This window comes from Macaca thibetana, chromosome 6, assembly GCF_024542745.1.
Source record: "Macaca thibetana thibetana isolate TM-01 chromosome 6, ASM2454274v1, whole genome shotgun sequence".
In the NCBI taxonomy this organism is placed as follows: domain Eukaryota; kingdom Metazoa; phylum Chordata; class Mammalia; order Primates; family Cercopithecidae; genus Macaca; species Macaca thibetana.
In genome coordinates, this window is record NC_065583.1 from 85,612,171 (window position 1) to 85,629,394 (window position 17,224).

A 17,224-nucleotide genomic window follows, 5' to 3' on the forward strand; every position below is an offset into this window, starting at 1 on the left:
CTATTTGCCTAGAGAGGAGCAGGAAAGGCTTTAACCTAGAAAACATTATCTTCCAGTAATATTTTTACTTGTAGTCATGACATTTATATCAGTGGTAAACTATGTTGTATTGTTATAATTCCTCTCGTTTGTTAAAAAAAAAATCACTAATCACCACTGCTTCTAGTTCACCAATATTTTAAGTCTGCTCACTGACTTCTGCCTAAATTCTGAAAGTCTCTTAAATTATGAATTTTTATATGTACTAATACTTATTTAGGTATACAAAATAACCAGTCTAATTTCTAGGATTCTGTTTCCAATTTTTCCAACTTCCAGCCCACCCTCATTATTTTTTTCAATTTCTACCCTTTGTGAACAAACCTCCTTATTTTTGATGACAGACAGACAAATCATTTAACATCTTACTTTTCTCAATATTACAAAAAAAAAAAAGGTGGGTATTTGAACTAGACAAGATCTAAGGTCCTTTATAGTGCTAACATTTTGTGAATGTTCGGTATATATATTTTGGTAGTAAACTTTTTGAAAAAGTAGTCACAAATGCCAAGTGGTGGAGATTTCCCTTGCAGTGGATTATGTAGTTAACCATGACAGAGTCATGTCATTGTCATGAGCCTGCAGATGTTTTTAAAGCCTTGGGTCTGTATTGCCAGGGCTTCTGGTCAGGTTCCACAGAATGGAAAAACAACTGCAGAAGGTGGCTGCAGTCCCTTCTCTCTTTGTGATGGACGTTTTAACATCTTCCTTTCAGACAGTTTACTCAGAGCCATTAGACTGAGGGGTAAATACTTTTGCCATCTTTATTAAATGAAGAAGCTAGAATTGGACTCCTTGTTATGAAACAACAATTTAGTTGTAGTCCCAGATTACCCAACCCTGCCGGAGCCACTGCTACTATTTATATAAAGAGCCCAGGGAATTGATTAGCATTTGGGTCTGGAAAGAGAATTAGGTTCTCCCATAGGTTTTATTAAAATGGCTTTTTCTGAGATAAATATAAAAAATAAATCCTTTCTTCTGCCCACTTTGAACCTGACATTTTCTTGCTTTACTTTTTCATTTTTTCTTTTAGTATTTCAATTCTGTAAGTACCTTTATCACTGATGTTTTCTTCATCTGTAGCCTGTCTTTCCTTAAACCAGAGGATTCCTTCCTTGTTGAACAGGCACAGAAGAGATAGGGAGGTAGTGAACAAGTGATCTTTGAGTGTCATTCAGTGGTCCAGTGTGGCTGAGTTGTTATTTCAAGTATTTGAATGAAATATGAGGTACCCCTAACTAGCTGTCTAAAAGAAAATGAGGTAAAGGACAAAGTGAGTGTTTTGGGGGTAGGGGATTCATGGGGAGATGACAGTCTAGCAATGGGCCCCAGGTAAGACTCCAGTTCTGTCTTCTCTCGATCAGGCTCTTACTTTCTTGCCAAACATCATACTTACATCCCTTTTAAGGGCAAAGTTAGCCTCCCTGATTTGTTTTCTCCATACCTGCTTTGGGGAAGCATGGGCATAAACCCAGTAGACCTTGGAGATCTCCTGAGACAAGGATCAGAGGTGAATCAGAGGTACAGAGGAGGTAGGGCACCTGAAAAAGTAGTTACTTTTTTCTCTTTTTATTTTTATTTGCCTTGCCACTTGAATTCATCCTAAATGACCAGTCCTAGTGTGTGTAGCTTAGCTAACAAACCAAAAAATTCTCTGCCCATCCCCCTTCCCAGACAGAAAGAAGGGCTTCTCAGTTAGCTTGGTTTGGAGAAGAGTTAAACAAACTTCTTTTTTGCAAAACTTGTTAAGGGGGAGGGAGTGTGGAATTTATAGCATTTTCTAAACTTGTGACCTTGACTCTATTTTTAAAAAATAGTATTCCTTAAAATTTTAATAGGAAATAATATTTGTTAACCCTGTTGCAACTGGGAAATGCTGGATTACATGGTTTCCCCATGCCACATTAGAAATTTCAGTGTGTATTCACACTCTGGCAGCCTGGCAATGTGGGGAAATATGGACTGTGTTGATTCCTGCTCCTCTGCTTACTTGCTCTCTTGCTGTCATTCATTTAGTCATCAAATACTGTTTCAAGGTATGCTAGTGGACAAAGCAGCCACTGCCCTGCCCTCATAGAGCTTATAGCCTAACACAAAGCAACAGCAAACATTAGGCATTTGTTCATAAAACCTTTCCCACAAAGACTTACAGGCAGGAAAATTAGGTATTAATCAAATCACAGAACCTCCCAAATGCTAAGTGAGGACTTTACCCTTTGAGCATATCCCATTAAAAGCCTCAGTTTTCTCATCTGTGAAAGGGGATGATACCTGCCTTTTCAGGTTATTGTGAGACCTAATGAGATAATATGTATGCAGCTCTTAGCACAGTGTCCCCCACAAAATTGGTGCATAAGTATCCAGCTGACGTTGATCCAGCTGTCTCTAATTTAAGAAAAATACAGAAACCCCAATCTAAATCTCTCTCTAAAACTCTAATTATAACTTAAGTTTTTCTTATCATTAGGCAGTGTCCCCTTAATGCTGAGTTCCTTAGTAGTGTAACAGTTTGATATTTGCAATTGGTTTTGAACAGATAGTAAAGAAACATACCAGCCAATAAAGGCTTCAGTTTGAGAGCATTCATCTTTTTTCCCTTACTGGAGGTGGGAGGGAATGAAAACACACAGGCCTTCAGACCAGGCCTGGGGAGCCCAGCGTGGACAGAATTACTACTCAGTAAAGCTCCTGCCCCAGTGAGCTGTTTTCACCCCGGACCACAGCTTATAGGAGCTGCTTTTACCCACCCATTATTTCTAGTTGTTAGTCTTGTTCCTAATTCAGTTGTCCACATTGTATGTCATTACAAATTCTTCCCCTTCTTTAACCAGAGGGCATAGAGTTGGGGCTTGGTGTGTCCTAAACAAGCTAAAAGATTCCACCTGTAAAATCATAAAATGAGAATCTCACACAGTTTCATGCTACTTTTTGTCCCTTCAGCAAGGAATGGTTACTGGGATTGTCAGTGACCAGGCATGTCTGGATAGCTTCACACATACACATAATACTCAGTTCACCTCAGCCCACATATGTTCTAGAAGTAGCCACTTGCCAAGTGTCAGTGTTCAGTCTAAACAGCAAATGGGTTAACCACATGAACAGCACTGGCCCATGTGAGAATGGTGTGAAGGCCTCCTTTGTACCATTTTCCGTTTCTCTAACTCACATGTGTAGTCTCAGCACTGCAGAGGAGAGATTTGTTTGTGCCCTCTGAGATTGGTTGGCTGGTTGGTTCATAGTTTTGTTTTATGAATCCTAAAACTTGTCGTGGCCTGTAAAAAAAAAAAAGAGTATCACTAATGGATGCCTCATGATGTTGACCTCCCCGCCTCTTTGTGACTTCTGAACGTGTGAAATTACTAACATAATGCTCAGCCAAGAATGTGTTCTTAGAGAGGTCTGACAGGTATTTCTGACATTTTACCATGTTCACTGTATTATAGTTTGCTTTTCAGAAATGGCATATATTTATTTAAGATAGAAGTTATCAAGTCTGTGGTTACAGTTTGTGTTACTAGTTATTATCTTTCTGTAGGGAAATCACCAAAATACATGCATAATACATATTATTTCCAAGAAATGATTTTATTAAAATGATTTCTAATTCAAATTTTAGGCCATTTATTTAAAATGCTTTCTGTTTGCATGCCTTCTTAAAGATTGAAATAAAGTGGCCTTTATTATTATTTCCTCTAGAAATGAAGAGATACCTAAATCAGAATTGTGGAAACTGAGATGCTCATATTGTAACCCACAAATGTGTAACAATGTCATTTCCACTGGACTTTAGGGAAAAGAGTGCAAATTCGGAAAGCACCTCAAGCTGTTTCAGATACAGTTCCTGAGAGGAAAAGGTCAACCCCCATGAACCCTGCAAATACAATTCGAAAGACACACAGCAGCAGCAGCGTCTCTCAGAGGCCATACAGGGACAGGGTGATTCACTTACTGGCCCTGAAGGCCTACAAGAAACCCGAGCTACTTGCTAGACTCCAGAAAGATGGTGTCAATCAAAAAGACAAGAACTCTCTGGGAGCAATTCTGCAACAGGTGAGGACAGCTGGAGAAAGGTCCTTCCTGCTTACCTTCTTGTTAAAATGTTCATTTAAAAAAAGTTGTTGTCATTATTATCATTATTATTGAGATAGAGAAATTTTAGGATTATTTTGATCAGTGGCATGTGAAATACAACTCGTGAATATTAAGTTAAATCATCTTATTTTAAGCACTTAATTAAAAACTAGTTGAAATGTGAGCATTGTCTTTATTTGGGACCAACAAATTTTGTTCTCAAATTCCATTAAGAAGAAAGTAAGAAATGTTTGTTATCTGTTTTTAGTCCTGAATACACTAAAGTATTGCCTTAATTTGTATTGGTTATTGTCGGTGAAATTGTGTAATGTATTCTGTTGGCCTTTGATTGGTATAAGACAGAACATTTTTGCCTAGTAAATAGTTTAAAATGTATCTTGCCCCACATACTTGGTGCTGCCCTTATTATTCTGTCTTTTTCTGCCACTGAGTGTACCAAGATCAGTCGCTTGTCTGCATAAAAGAAGCGAAATTGTAATGTGTTAACAGTGATCCCGTGCCTTATCACAAGCTTACATGTAAAAAAGTGGGCCATTGTTTTTTAAAGTCAGTGGTTTGTTAGACTGTAACCTCCTATATATTTTTTCTTCCTTCCTTCTATCCATCTGTCATAAATGTTTATGAGCATTCAGATCCACCATAAAGGGTGGTCCATCTTTTTTATTTTTTCTAAAGAAATAACATTTCCAAAGAAGTTATTCTGAATTTCATCATTTAAAAAAAAAAAAAAAAAAAAACCTACAGGCTTTGATCTGTTATTCACAGAGTAACACTTTCAAGTCTTTATTTCAATCCATTATCTCTTACATTCACAACATAATACTAAATGTTATGAAAGGGTAAAACCATTGTCTCCAATTCAGGTTAACCAGTCCCAAGGTATCTCAATCAATCTTAAGGATCTTTATTAAGTCCTTTAGCACTTTTTGGAAATAATTTAAATCCATATGTAACATAGCAGTTTTACAAGCTCAAAAGAAAGGAGAGAATAAATGAGAATGAGGGTGTGTGTGTTCAGTTTGATATTTGGAGAAGCAGTGAGAGTCAGGTTACAAATCACAAAACATTTGGTAACTGCATCTCCCGAACGGTTGTGAATTACCTCGGTTTGATAATGGAGAGGCCAAATGACTGCAGAGGCAATTCACACATAGACTACTATTGATACATGGCAGTAGTTATGTGATTATATGTATACATATAGATATCTATATAGGTGTATATGTGTGTGTGTGTATGTATATATCTGAAAGTGTAGATATTTACCCCCAAGCAAGTGAGGCATGAGAGTTACTAGTGTTGATCATTTGATAGAATCTAGAGCATCATCTCATCCTGGTAACATGTTAGAATCCCCTTGGGTAGCTTTTAGAACATGCCAGTGCCTGAACTCCGCCTGAGACCAACAAAAGCCAAGTATCTGAAGGTGGGGCCTAGGCGCTCATATTGTATATGGCCCTAATGATTCTAATATATGAGCTGAAACCACTAGCCTAGTGAAAACACAGATAGAAAGGCTAACAACGTCTACCACTTTTTGAGCATATACTATGTGCCAGGCACAGTGCTAGGCATTTCACGTGCACGATCTAATTTAAACTCACAAGGAAGATATCAGGCATTTCAGAACTTTGACAAAAACTGATTATACCTAAATTCCCTTTCCTGAACATTGCTAGCAGCTAACAAGAAAAATAACATGACTTTGCTCTAATAAAACTGACCAAAAGTAGGCACCAGAGAAAAAGAAAAAGAGCAGCAAGATACACAAATCATCCCAAAATTGGTTATTCTGTCCCAGACAAACTAGTTGGGAAACAAGTTACCTAAAATAATCAGGCTTTGCCTGTGCCAGTAGAGATAAATTTGCTTACCTATTACTAACACAGTAGTTTGTAGAACCCTGTGGACATTATTAACTCATCAAAGTAATAGGTTTTTAAAATAAACTAAGATGTTGGCTCCCAGTAAAATTTGTACCTAAATTTAAAAGTGCTTAACATCCACCAGGAAATTTGTTTATTGCTGTTTATTATTAAACTGGTTATGTATTAATAAAACCTTTTTTTCTTAGAATGACTTTTTATGAAAAAACTAAATTTTAACAATCAGAAACTAGATAAAGTTGAATAATGTTTCCAGCTTGACATTTGGATATTTGGTTCAAGCTCAACATTCATTCATTCAATTCAACTTATTAAGTATCTACAGTGTACCAGACACTGTTTTAAATGCTGGAATCTCAAAGTGACCCCAACAGAAATCCTGTCCTCATGGAGCTTATTCATGAGACAGTTTCAGGACCAGTGAGGAGTTGAAAGGAGCTGGGAAAGGGATCATCTACTTTAAGTGGAGAGATCAAGGAACCTTTTCTCAGATGGCCATATTTTAACTGAAATGCTGTGTGAAAGACAAGAAGATGAGTCAGCACTTGTAGGTGGGCTCAAGACAGAGAAGGCCAGAGCAGATGGAAGAGGGAGGCAGAGGTTAAATCCCAGAGAATATTTTTAGGCCATGGTCAAGAAGCTTAGGTTTTATTTTGAGTAAGATGGGAACTCACAAGATATGATGTCATCTGATTTATAAGTTTAATAAGATCACTCAGACTTCCATGGCAAGAATGGCTTGGAGGGGCAGGAGTAGAGGAGAGAGACTACTTAAAGAGCCTAATATTTTGTAGTAAGGCTCGCTAATGGTTGGGTGTAGGGAGACAATGAGGGGAAGAACAGAATCTGTGATTATAGCTAGGTTTTTGACTGAGCAACTGAATGGATATTGTGCCATTGACTGAGATGGGGAGGGATAGAAAAGAAGTAGGTTTAAGGGGGAGAAGAGGATCAGGAATTCTGTCTTACATAGACTCCATTTGGAAGATGTCTATCCAAGATGTCTATATCCAAGTGGAGATAGATGTCTATAGATAGTTATATGTAAGAGTGTGGTTGTCAGAGGATAGTTGGGGCTAGAGTTATAAATTTAGAAATTAGCAGTATATATATCGGGTATTGAAAGTCTTCAAACTTAATGAAATCATCTTAGGAGGAAATGAAGAGAATGAGGAAAACAGAGCAGAAAACAGGCACTGAGCACTTCAGCATTTCAACATATAGAGGATTGAGAAACAGACTTAAAAAACAAAGGTCCTAGGCCAGGCGCCGTGGCTCACCCCTGTAATCCCAGCACTCTAGGAGGCCGAGGTGGGCAGATCACGAAGTCGGGAATTTGAGACCAGCCTGGCCAACATGGTGAAATACATGATGAAACTCTGTCTCTACTAAAAATACAAAAATTAGCTGGGCATGATGGTGGGTGCCTGTAATCCCAGCTACTTAGGAGGCTGAGGCAGGAGAATTGCCTGAACCCGGGAGGCAGAGGTTGCAGTGAGCTGCGATCATGCCACTGCACTCCAGCCTGGGTGACAGAGCAAGACTCTGTCTCAGGGGGAAAAAAAAAAAAAGGGTCCTAAGAGAGGAGGAAACCAGGAGAATGTCCTACTACAAAAACCTAGAAAACCGATTGCTGTGGCGGTAGGGGTGTTAATGTGTGTAGAGATGAGGGTAAAAGAAAATGGAAGCATTGCCAGCGGGGCGTAGTGGCTCACACCTATAATCCCAGCACTTTAGGAGGCCAAGGGAGGATTGCTTGAGCCTAGGAGTTTGAGACCAGCCTACACAATATGGTGAAACCCCATCTCTACAAAAAATACAAAATACAAAAACTAGCCAGGCGTAGCGGTGTCCACCTGTAGTCCCAGCTACTCAGGAGGCTGAGGTGGGATTATTACCTGAACCCAAGAAGTCAAGGCTGCAGTAAGCCGTGTTCCTGCCACTGGACTCCAGCCTGGGTGACAGAGTGAGACCTTGTCTCAAAAAATAAAAAAGAGAAGAAAGAAAAAGAAAATTAATGGATTGTGTTTATTCCACCTCAAGAAATCTGATTGTATCCTATATTAACTTATTTGCAAATTTGAATTTTAGGATAAATCTATTTTCTCCTTTATAGCAACATTGTTAGAATAGTATTCAGCTAAGCTGTGAGAAGCATAAACTATCATATTTGATAGTACTTTTAAAAGACACAGAAAGAATGATCTATTCCAGTAGGAAGTGATAAGCAAGAGTAATTTTCTCCTAGCCTTAAAAATTACTTTTGTTTGGTTTGACACATGAACCCATATGTTTGTGTAGTTAGTTAATGGCTAAGCCCCGACACTCTAGGAATTGCAGTTAAGGGATGAGAAAAGATTACACTTTGGAATAAACTGGCTGACTAATAACAGTAATTTGGGGGTTCTCTAGGCATATGTTTTCATTTATTGGTTTGGGGAATTTCAAGGACTTTGAGTAAGTGGTTCTTCAGGAGAACTGGCAGATATAAGGAGCAAGTGTGGTTATCCAAAGACAGACAAGGTTATCAGAATTGATACTATTTATGAAGACAGTGTTTTGTTGATGATTGAAAGGAAAGTTTATAACCCAACATTTGGTCACTGTTTGGTTTCTACTTAATACAAGTGATCCAAGGTCAGGAGATCGAGACCACAGTGAAACCCCGTCTCTACTAAAAATACAAAAAATTAGCCGGGCGCGGTGGCGGGCGCCTGTAGTCCCAGCTACTCAGGAGGCTGAGGCAGGAGAATGGCGGGAACCTGGGAGGCGGAGCTTGCAGTGAGCCGAGATCGCGCCACTGCACTCCAGCCTGGGCAACAGCGTGAGACTCCGTCTCAAAAAAAAAAAAAAAAAAAAATACAGGTGATCAAGGATTTTTATTGTGACTCAAGAGTAATGGACTCAATGCCCAGAAGTAAATAAGGATGTTGGTAATACAGTAGTCCTTATCTATGGTTTCGCTTTCTGGGGTTCCAGTTACCTATGGTCAACCATGATCCAAAAATATTAAAAGTAAAATTTCAGAAGTAAATATTTTGTTAACTTTTAAGTTGCGCACTGTTCTGAGAAACGTGATGAGACCTCACATTGTCCTGCTCTGTCCTGCCCAGAATGTGAATCATCTCTTTGTTCAGCTTTACACTGTAGATGCTACCCACTCATTAGTCACTTAGTAGCCATCTTGGGCCATTATTAAGTACAGTAAGGGTTACCTGGACACGTGCACTGCAATACTATGGCAGTGGATCTGATAACCCTCTGTATGTCCCGCATTAGTCACTAGCCATCTCTGTTTTCAAATCAACTGTTGTAATATCACAGTGCTTGTGTTCGAGTAATCCTTGTTTTACTTAGTAATGGCCCCAAAGCACAAGAGTAGTGTTGCCAGCATGTTGGCATAATTGCTCTATTTTATTAATAGTTATTGTTGTTAATCTCTTACTGTGCCTAATTTATAAATTAAACTATCAGGTATGTATGTATAAGAAAAAAACAGTATATATAGGGTTCATTACCATGGGAGTTCTAAGGCATCCACTGGAGGTGTTGGAATGTATCCTTTGAAGATAAGGAGGGGACTACTGTACAACTGTTTTGGATTCCTTTGACAAAAATAATTGATTTTTTTTAAATCTTCACTTTTTTCCTAATATGGGCTTATTATTTGATTAGAAATATTAAAAATACAATGGCCATTCAGGGAAAAAAACATTAAGCCGTGTATATAAAGCTTTAATTCCCAAAATGAAATTAATGGCATTTATTGAGATCTGGCATGTAATACAAAACTAGCAGTCCCTTTGGGGCCAATTGATGTAATTATTTTCAGTGTAAATCCTAAAGGTTGCCTGTTTTAGGTTAGGAGATGATAGTAAAAATACCTAATGCTCTGTTTTTATACCTCATACTAGGTAGCCAATCTGAATCCTAAGGACCTCTCATATACCTTAAAGGATTATGTTTTTAAAGAGCTTCAGAGAGACTGGCCTGGATACAATGAAATAGACAGACGGTCATTGGAGTCAGTGCTCTCTAGGTGAATTCTTTTTTTTCTTGCTTTTAAAAAAAATGTTTCTTTAAAAATTATGGAAATAAGTGATTATTTTAGTCATTGTTATTTCAGTGTTAAGGTGTGAAAGAGAAGCAAGGCAAGCTTTCCATCATGAACATTTTTAAATCATCTCCGTAACACGTAACATGTGTGTCTTTTACAGAAAACTAAATCCATCTCAGAATGCTGCAGGCACCAGCCGTTCAGAATCTCCTGTGTGTTCTAGTAGAGACACTGTATCTTCTCCTCAGGTATTTCATAAACTTATAGAATTATAGACCTAACATAGACATTAGGGGCCTCTAATCAGGTCCTCTGATGTATAAGTGAGGGAAATGAGACCCAGAGAAGCTGGACAGCTTGCTTGCCCAAAGCCAGCTGGTTATGGCTGAGCTTAGCCTAGAATTTAGGTCTTGGCTTCCAGCCCAGAACTGTCTCCACTACACAGCACTGCTTGTCCGAGTACTTAATGTCTACCTTGCTTTCCATTTTTAAAGTTTACGTTTTGTTGTAAGATTATCTACTTTCCAATTTGGTCACTAACTAGAAGACTTACCCAGTCCCATACAATTATCAGATTATATGGAAAATTGAAGATATTTAATTTTGTCTGTCAACATGTTCCAGAAGAATGTTTTTGTGGGAAATTGGATTTACAATCAACAAATAAACAAAAATGATGGCATGTTTCCATGTTTTCTTTTCCACTGGATCCTTATTAGAGTACTCCCAATCAGATTCTTCTCCAGTTTAGAGTTTTCCCCAAGAAATTCAGCTCATCCTAGAAAAAGGTGAGAGGTCCTAGGCAGTACTACAGTGAAGCCTGCCTGCTTCTCAGCTGACTGGCCAGGCTCAGAACTCTCTCAGTGTTCTGGGTGCTTTTAACAGACAGTGGGACGGATCTCCCGACCCCAGTACTGCTGACACAGTGTCCTCCCTCTCTCTCTCCGGACCCTACTCCCAAGAATTAGTGAGAAGCCCACAGATGTGTGGAGAACACTAAGCATGCCCTGGGCAAACGGCCGTTCACAGATCAAAAAAATATTAGAAACTTATTTTGAGGAACAGAGGGAGAACAAAAAAGAAAAAGGAAAAAAAGCAAGTCTGTCCTTGCATATATACAATGTCTGTGGAAGTCTCATTTTTAATGCCAACTATTATGAAACTGCTTCTACTCTGATCAGATTATTTGCTGGGTGCCAAATAAACGGTGTTAAATTGAAAACAAAATAATGAGTTGATTAACCATTATTTTCTTTCAAGCCAGAATACAAGCCACAGCATTATATTTAAGCATAAATGTGAATTTATATTTTGTAGTTTTCAACTATCTAAATTTCCTTTTTAACTTAAATACTATTATTGTTGTTGACAGATTAGGCTACTATTACCTTGATTGTTTTAAAAAAATACTTCCACCTAATTTTAATGGACCAATTATTAAGACTTATCTTCCAATCTGGTAAAGAGATATGTAAGGGTTAAAAAAATTAAATAGCATTTCAACAGTGATAGAGATAATTAGAGAAACTCTTCTGAAAGTGCTGGTCGTTCCCACTCTAAGACAGGTAGAATGATAAATGACAGCCAAAATATTCTTAACTGGAGCATTTTAGCCCATTAAAGATTAAAATAAGTGCAGGCTATTGCCCTTTACCTAGCTGTGTTAGTTCTCACAGAGTCAAATGGTACAAATTGCTTTCTCCTCTCATTTAATATAACTAGGTCAACCATGGCCAGCAATGGAGGGTGACTGCCTCTGTTTAATACTCTCCTGAGTGGTATAATCCACATAAATCAGCATAGTCTCTCTTGGAACTTAGGATAAAGCTGTATGATTAGAAAGAATTCAGTAAGCACTTCAAGAAATATTTGCCAGATTCTGGTTTTTGACATTAAACATGAAAATTTATTTCACATTTGGTTTTGTGTTGTTGTTGTTCTGGTTTAGTTTTTGTTTGTTTTTGTTTGTTTTTGTTTTTGCTTAAGCATGAAGAAAGGTTAACACAACCCTGGTAATATTAAGTATTAATATTAAGTAAGGTTACTTAGTTGTTTAACCAGCCATGCATGTATTGAATTTATTTAATTTTAGTGCAAACTGGCTCACTTTTTTCCTTTTCCCTCCCCTAGAAACGGCTTTTGGATTCAGAGTTTATTGATCCTTTAATGAATAAAAAAGCCCGAATATCTCACCTGACGAACAGAGTACCACCAACACTAAATGGTCATTTGAATCCCACCAGTGAAAAATCTGCTGCAGGCCTCCCGCTGCCCCCTGCAGCTGCTGCCATTCCCACCCCTCCACCGCTGCCTTCAACCCACCTGCCCGTCTCACATCCTCCTCAGATTGTAAATTCTAACTCCAATTCCCCTAGCACTCCAGAAGGCCGGGGGACTCAAGACCTACCTGTTGACAGTTTTAGTCAAAACGATAGTATCTATGAGGACCAGCAAGACAAATATACCTCTAGGACTTCTCTGGAAACCCTACCCCCTGGTTCAGTTCTACTAAAGTGTCCAAAGCCTATGGAAGAAAACCATTCAATGTCTCACAAAAAGTCCAAAAAGAAGTCTAAAAAACATAAGGAAAAGGACCAAATAAAAAAGCACGACATTGAGACTATTGAGGAAAAGGAGGAAGATCTTAAGAGAGAAGAGGAAATTGCCAAGCTAAATAACTCCAGTCCAAATTCCAGTGGAGGTATTTTACCTTTGTAAAAGTACTGACTACATGTTAGATGAACCAGAAGTGCATGCTATCATGAGTTTGAAATTATACAGTTTATAATTAGTAATTTATTTAGCAAATGACGTTTCATTTAATTATTAATCTTAGTGTTGTGCTTTTGAGCAGGTTTTTTTTTTTTTTTTTTTTTTTTTTTTTCTTTTCATTTTACAGCAGTTGTTTTCCATCTCTTTTTGGCCAAATATTAAACATGGTTTTTATATTAATAAGAATGGCATTTAAAAATGACTGTCATACTTGAGACTCCTTTTTGGAAGGTGGACCTTTCACATTCTTTTCCATCTCTGTTATGATATTGTGCAGCCTCAACATGACCTATTATATGCCATTCTTGAACTGATTTAACCAGACACAGTTTGCAATAAGAATATTCATTTCCTTCTTTCTCAATGAAACAGGGTCACCCTTGCTTTAATTAACATTAGCGCAGGGGAAATGTCAACTTTTTAATAAATCAGGCCAAGATAAAATTTCATTTGCAGATCCATAACATCATCTTTATTTAGAGTGAAAACACTTTGTCTTTTGCAAGGCTGTTCTGGTGTTCGCTTAATAGATCTTAAGGTTTAGGGGTTTCCCCCCCAATTTTGAGAGTCCTGTTTTAGTGAACTAACATCAATTGTATTTTGTAAAATTAACTGTTTCAAGCTTTAGGAGCTTAAATGCTAAATATCTAGCGATCCAAAGAAACTTAAAGCTTTACCTCTAAATAAAGCTAATTCATGAAAAGCTTGCTTGCCTAAGATGTACTGAGTGTTAAAAACTGACAGAATTAGATTTTTCTTATTTAAAAAATATGTCCTCTAAAACTTAATGCCTTGCATGCCATCACATAGAAGATCCAAGTTCACCATTTGGCATTGCTGCCAGTTTTAAACCCAGAATAACTAAGGCAAAATTCCATAGGAAAATATGGCTTTGGAAAAATTACTTTAATGAGTAGAGTTATAAGGAGTGTTGTCTTTCTGTATTTTGCTCATGATTCTGAAAGTCTGTAATCCTTAGATTTAATTGATCATCTTTGCCATATGAGAGAAGCTCTATTTTCTTTTAGTGTTACTTCCAAAGAAGCCGCTGTAGAATATGATATGATACATGCTTTTCTTGATCTAGATTGCATACATTTCATGTCAAAGCATTTCTGTTTAAATATTTCAATCAATATAATACTATGTAATGGCACAAAAGGTAGGTGTAAGCTTTTTCCCTCAACACTCTTGTAGTTGAATTTGTCAGGTCAGGAATAGAAATGAAGAAGTAGAACTCTATGTTCAGAGTTCATAAGCCACTGGGTAAACTCCACTCTCCACACTTTCCACCCTCAGGTGGTGCTTCTGAGTCAAAGGCTAGAGACAGGAAAACTGGATTTCAGTATGTTGAGATCTACATCAGAGTTTCAAGTGTTCTCAGAGTTGGAGACCTGGAGAAGCACACTTAGTCTCTTTGAATTCTTTACTGAGGATATAGTAACTTTCAGAACCAGTTGGGATAATTACAAATTTAGGAAAGCTCCAGACTCACATCTCCTGCATTTTTTGGAACTTATCTGGTGGTGACCTGCACTTAATGCCTTTCTCTTTAAGACTCAGGCTATTGTAAAAGCATGTTCTTTTACCCAAGCATGAATCAAATATATTTATAGGTGAGCAGCATGCACTCAGAGTCTATGTATTTGTATTTGTTTAGGGTACTTTGTCCTTTAAAATATTAAACCGAGAAATTATCTAACATTCACTTTTATACGTTTTGCCAGTGGGCATGATTAGGGTTCGAGTTATCAGTTTAACCCTACTTTGAATGATAAAAAATTACCCTAATAAAGAATGATAAAAAATTACCCTAATAAAAAGAATATCCTCTGGACATGGTGCATTTAAGCAAATGGAATACTGAGGGATTTACATACTTTCACTGTGTAGCCATAATGTTTAGCACTTTTTTTGTCCTTAAAAAAAAGAAAAATCTGTTTAGTGTTATGAGTGCTAGAGATTACAGGAATATAAATCGACATTCAATAATACCTTATTTTAAATTACTTTGAACCAATGGGAAAACTTTCTACCCAATTCCAGTGTCTGCATACAAAAAAGGGAGGCAATAAAAATACAGTGACCAAAGCAGTCTGCTACCTGACTCTATTGTCTCATCCGCCTTGTTTGAATCCCATGAAAAGTAGATGTTGATGTAAAATTTGTATCTCCCATTGTCTGGCTGCATCTGCCACCACAGTCTTTGAATTGCTGGGCAGATGCCACAACTGTTGTTGAAAGAATAGAAGATTGACCTTGGGTTAAGATGGAATTCCTTTATTGTGCAGACACTGCAGTGGCCAGGGTGCTTTAAATGCCTGGCGTCGGTTCTGCTGGCGCTGGTCATAGGGCCTCTATTGTTCGTGTTCAATTGTATTCCTTGCTCACTGTTGCTTATTGAGATGGAAGAATAGAATTTGAGGAAAAGTGTTCCAGATGTTTCTAATCTATTTTAGAATTACAGGCATTTGATAACCTTCCTGGTTGATGAATGCTCTGATTTTGTTTTTTTTCTTTGTAGGAGTTAAAGAGGATTGCACTGCCTCCATGGAACCTTCAGCAATTGAACTCCCAGATTATTTGATGTAAGTTCGTATGTCTGCCAATGGAGAGAGCGACTTAATTTTAGAAACTTTGCAAGTTCTTTTCCCATAATTTGCAAATCAGAAAAGTAAGAAGTTCCAGAAATAGAGTCCTGGAGCCACCTCTGCAATTGAAAGGCTGCCATTTAGCCTGCCCGTCCCAAATCTACCCTTGTCTGCATGAGCAGGTTGTGCCTCCCTCCGCTCTGAGTTGTGTTCATTGGCCTTTAACTATAGAGAAGCCTGTCCTTTGTTCCGGGGCCTGGCTAAGCATTTGATTATGAAAGATTTTAGGGATCTGACTCTTCAAAGCTGACAGTCTATCAATGCCCAGTCATTCACTTGGGTCCCCCAAAGGGATGGTTTATTGCTGACAAAGTGCTTGAACCTCTGCACATAATAATACAAAGTGTTAAGATAGACTGATTTTTATTTAAGTAAAGTTCTGCCCTCAATTTAATTTTTAGAGGAGAGAAGAGTAAAATCTGATCATTTCAATTTAGTAATGGTTATAATGTTTTCTTGTTGTGACAAGTTGCTAAATGCTGAGCTGGGGACATTTTTGTAACTGGCTATCACAGAAATTATAACTTGGACACATAATTCTAGCTTTTTTACAGAATAAAAGGTTTCTGTAAGAAGAAAATAATTAAGTTGCAGGAGCCTGGAAAAATGGTGAGGGAAAGAGCAAACAAATCGGACTTTGAATAGCTTTGAACAAATGTGCAAAATAGCTAGAATGAGAAGGGAAAATGGAATCTGGGCTGTCTGAACACTTTTCTTCTATTAGTAGCATCTCATGGTGGACAATGTTAAACTATGTTGTTTAGCCTTTTTCATTTCCAGAGTAAAGATCATTTTAGATTTAAAATGTGTTACTTCTGCTTAACAGTAGTGTGAAAGCTATACTTATTGGGGAATGATACAGTATGAAACCATAATGCTGGTTATCATCTCTTAACTAACAGGAACTTGAGAAACCTTGCTGAGTACCCTCTCATCTGAGGTAGTGTATGTAATGGTTTTAGAGTTCTGTAGGAGGGCCTTGAAAGGCAGCTATGACCTACCACTTAGTTGGCCCAGGAAGGGTCCGTTGTCTGCAGCCAGGCTTCCAGGACAGCCTCTGGCTCTGCTGCCGAGGGGGTTCATCTCTTTAACTGCAAACCACTTCTCCTTAGAAGTCTTTAAATGTCAACCCCCTTGAATAACAACTGCCAATGCAGTGCTCTTGTTCTTTTTTGATGGATTTTGAATTCTTTTTTATAATAGTGACATACACTTATTATATACAACAAAATCATGTGGGGAAACTAAAAAATAATGCTAAACTTTTCCCCATGGATTCAAGACTATTGTGTTTTGCCAAGTTCATTAGTTAATCCCTCCTTTTTTTGTTTTTGAGACAGAATTTCGCTCTTGTTGCCCAGGCTGGAGTGCAATGGTACGACCTCAGCTCACTGCAACCTCCACCTCCAGGGTTCAAGTGGAGCCTCCCAAGTTGCTGGGATTACAGGTGCCCACTACCATGCCCGGGTAATTTTTTGTACTTTTAGTAGAGATGAGGTTTCACCATGTTGGCCAGGCTAGTCTCGAACTCCTGACCTCAGGTGATCCACCCACCTCAAGCCTCACAAAGTGCTGGGATTACAGGCGTGAGCCTGGCCTTAATTCCATATTTAAAAGGTTTTTTTTTTCAGGTTACTTATCTAAGGATGGTTCCTGGATCTGCCTCAGTGCATTTCTGTATGTTTGTCATGTTTCTAGTACTATGTGATTGTTTGCTTAATTTA

The 17,224-nt window shown here is 38.0% G+C and overlaps 1 protein-coding gene across 1 annotated transcript in view; it reads left to right on the forward strand.

The window, feature by feature from the left end:
- ELL2 (elongation factor for RNA polymerase II 2) overlaps window positions 1-17,224 on the forward strand; it is a 77,206-nt gene that overhangs the window by 51,249 nt on the left and 8,733 nt on the right. The window contains exons 5-9 of the mRNA XM_050795411.1: window positions 3,833-4,092; window positions 9,935-10,059; window positions 10,238-10,325; window positions 12,208-12,778; window positions 15,374-15,437. Coding sequence (XP_050651368.1) covers window positions 3,833-4,092; window positions 9,935-10,059; window positions 10,238-10,325; window positions 12,208-12,778; window positions 15,374-15,437 — 1,108 coding nt within the window. The remainder of the gene's footprint in view (window positions 1-3,832; window positions 4,093-9,934; window positions 10,060-10,237; window positions 10,326-12,207; window positions 12,779-15,373; window positions 15,438-17,224) is intronic.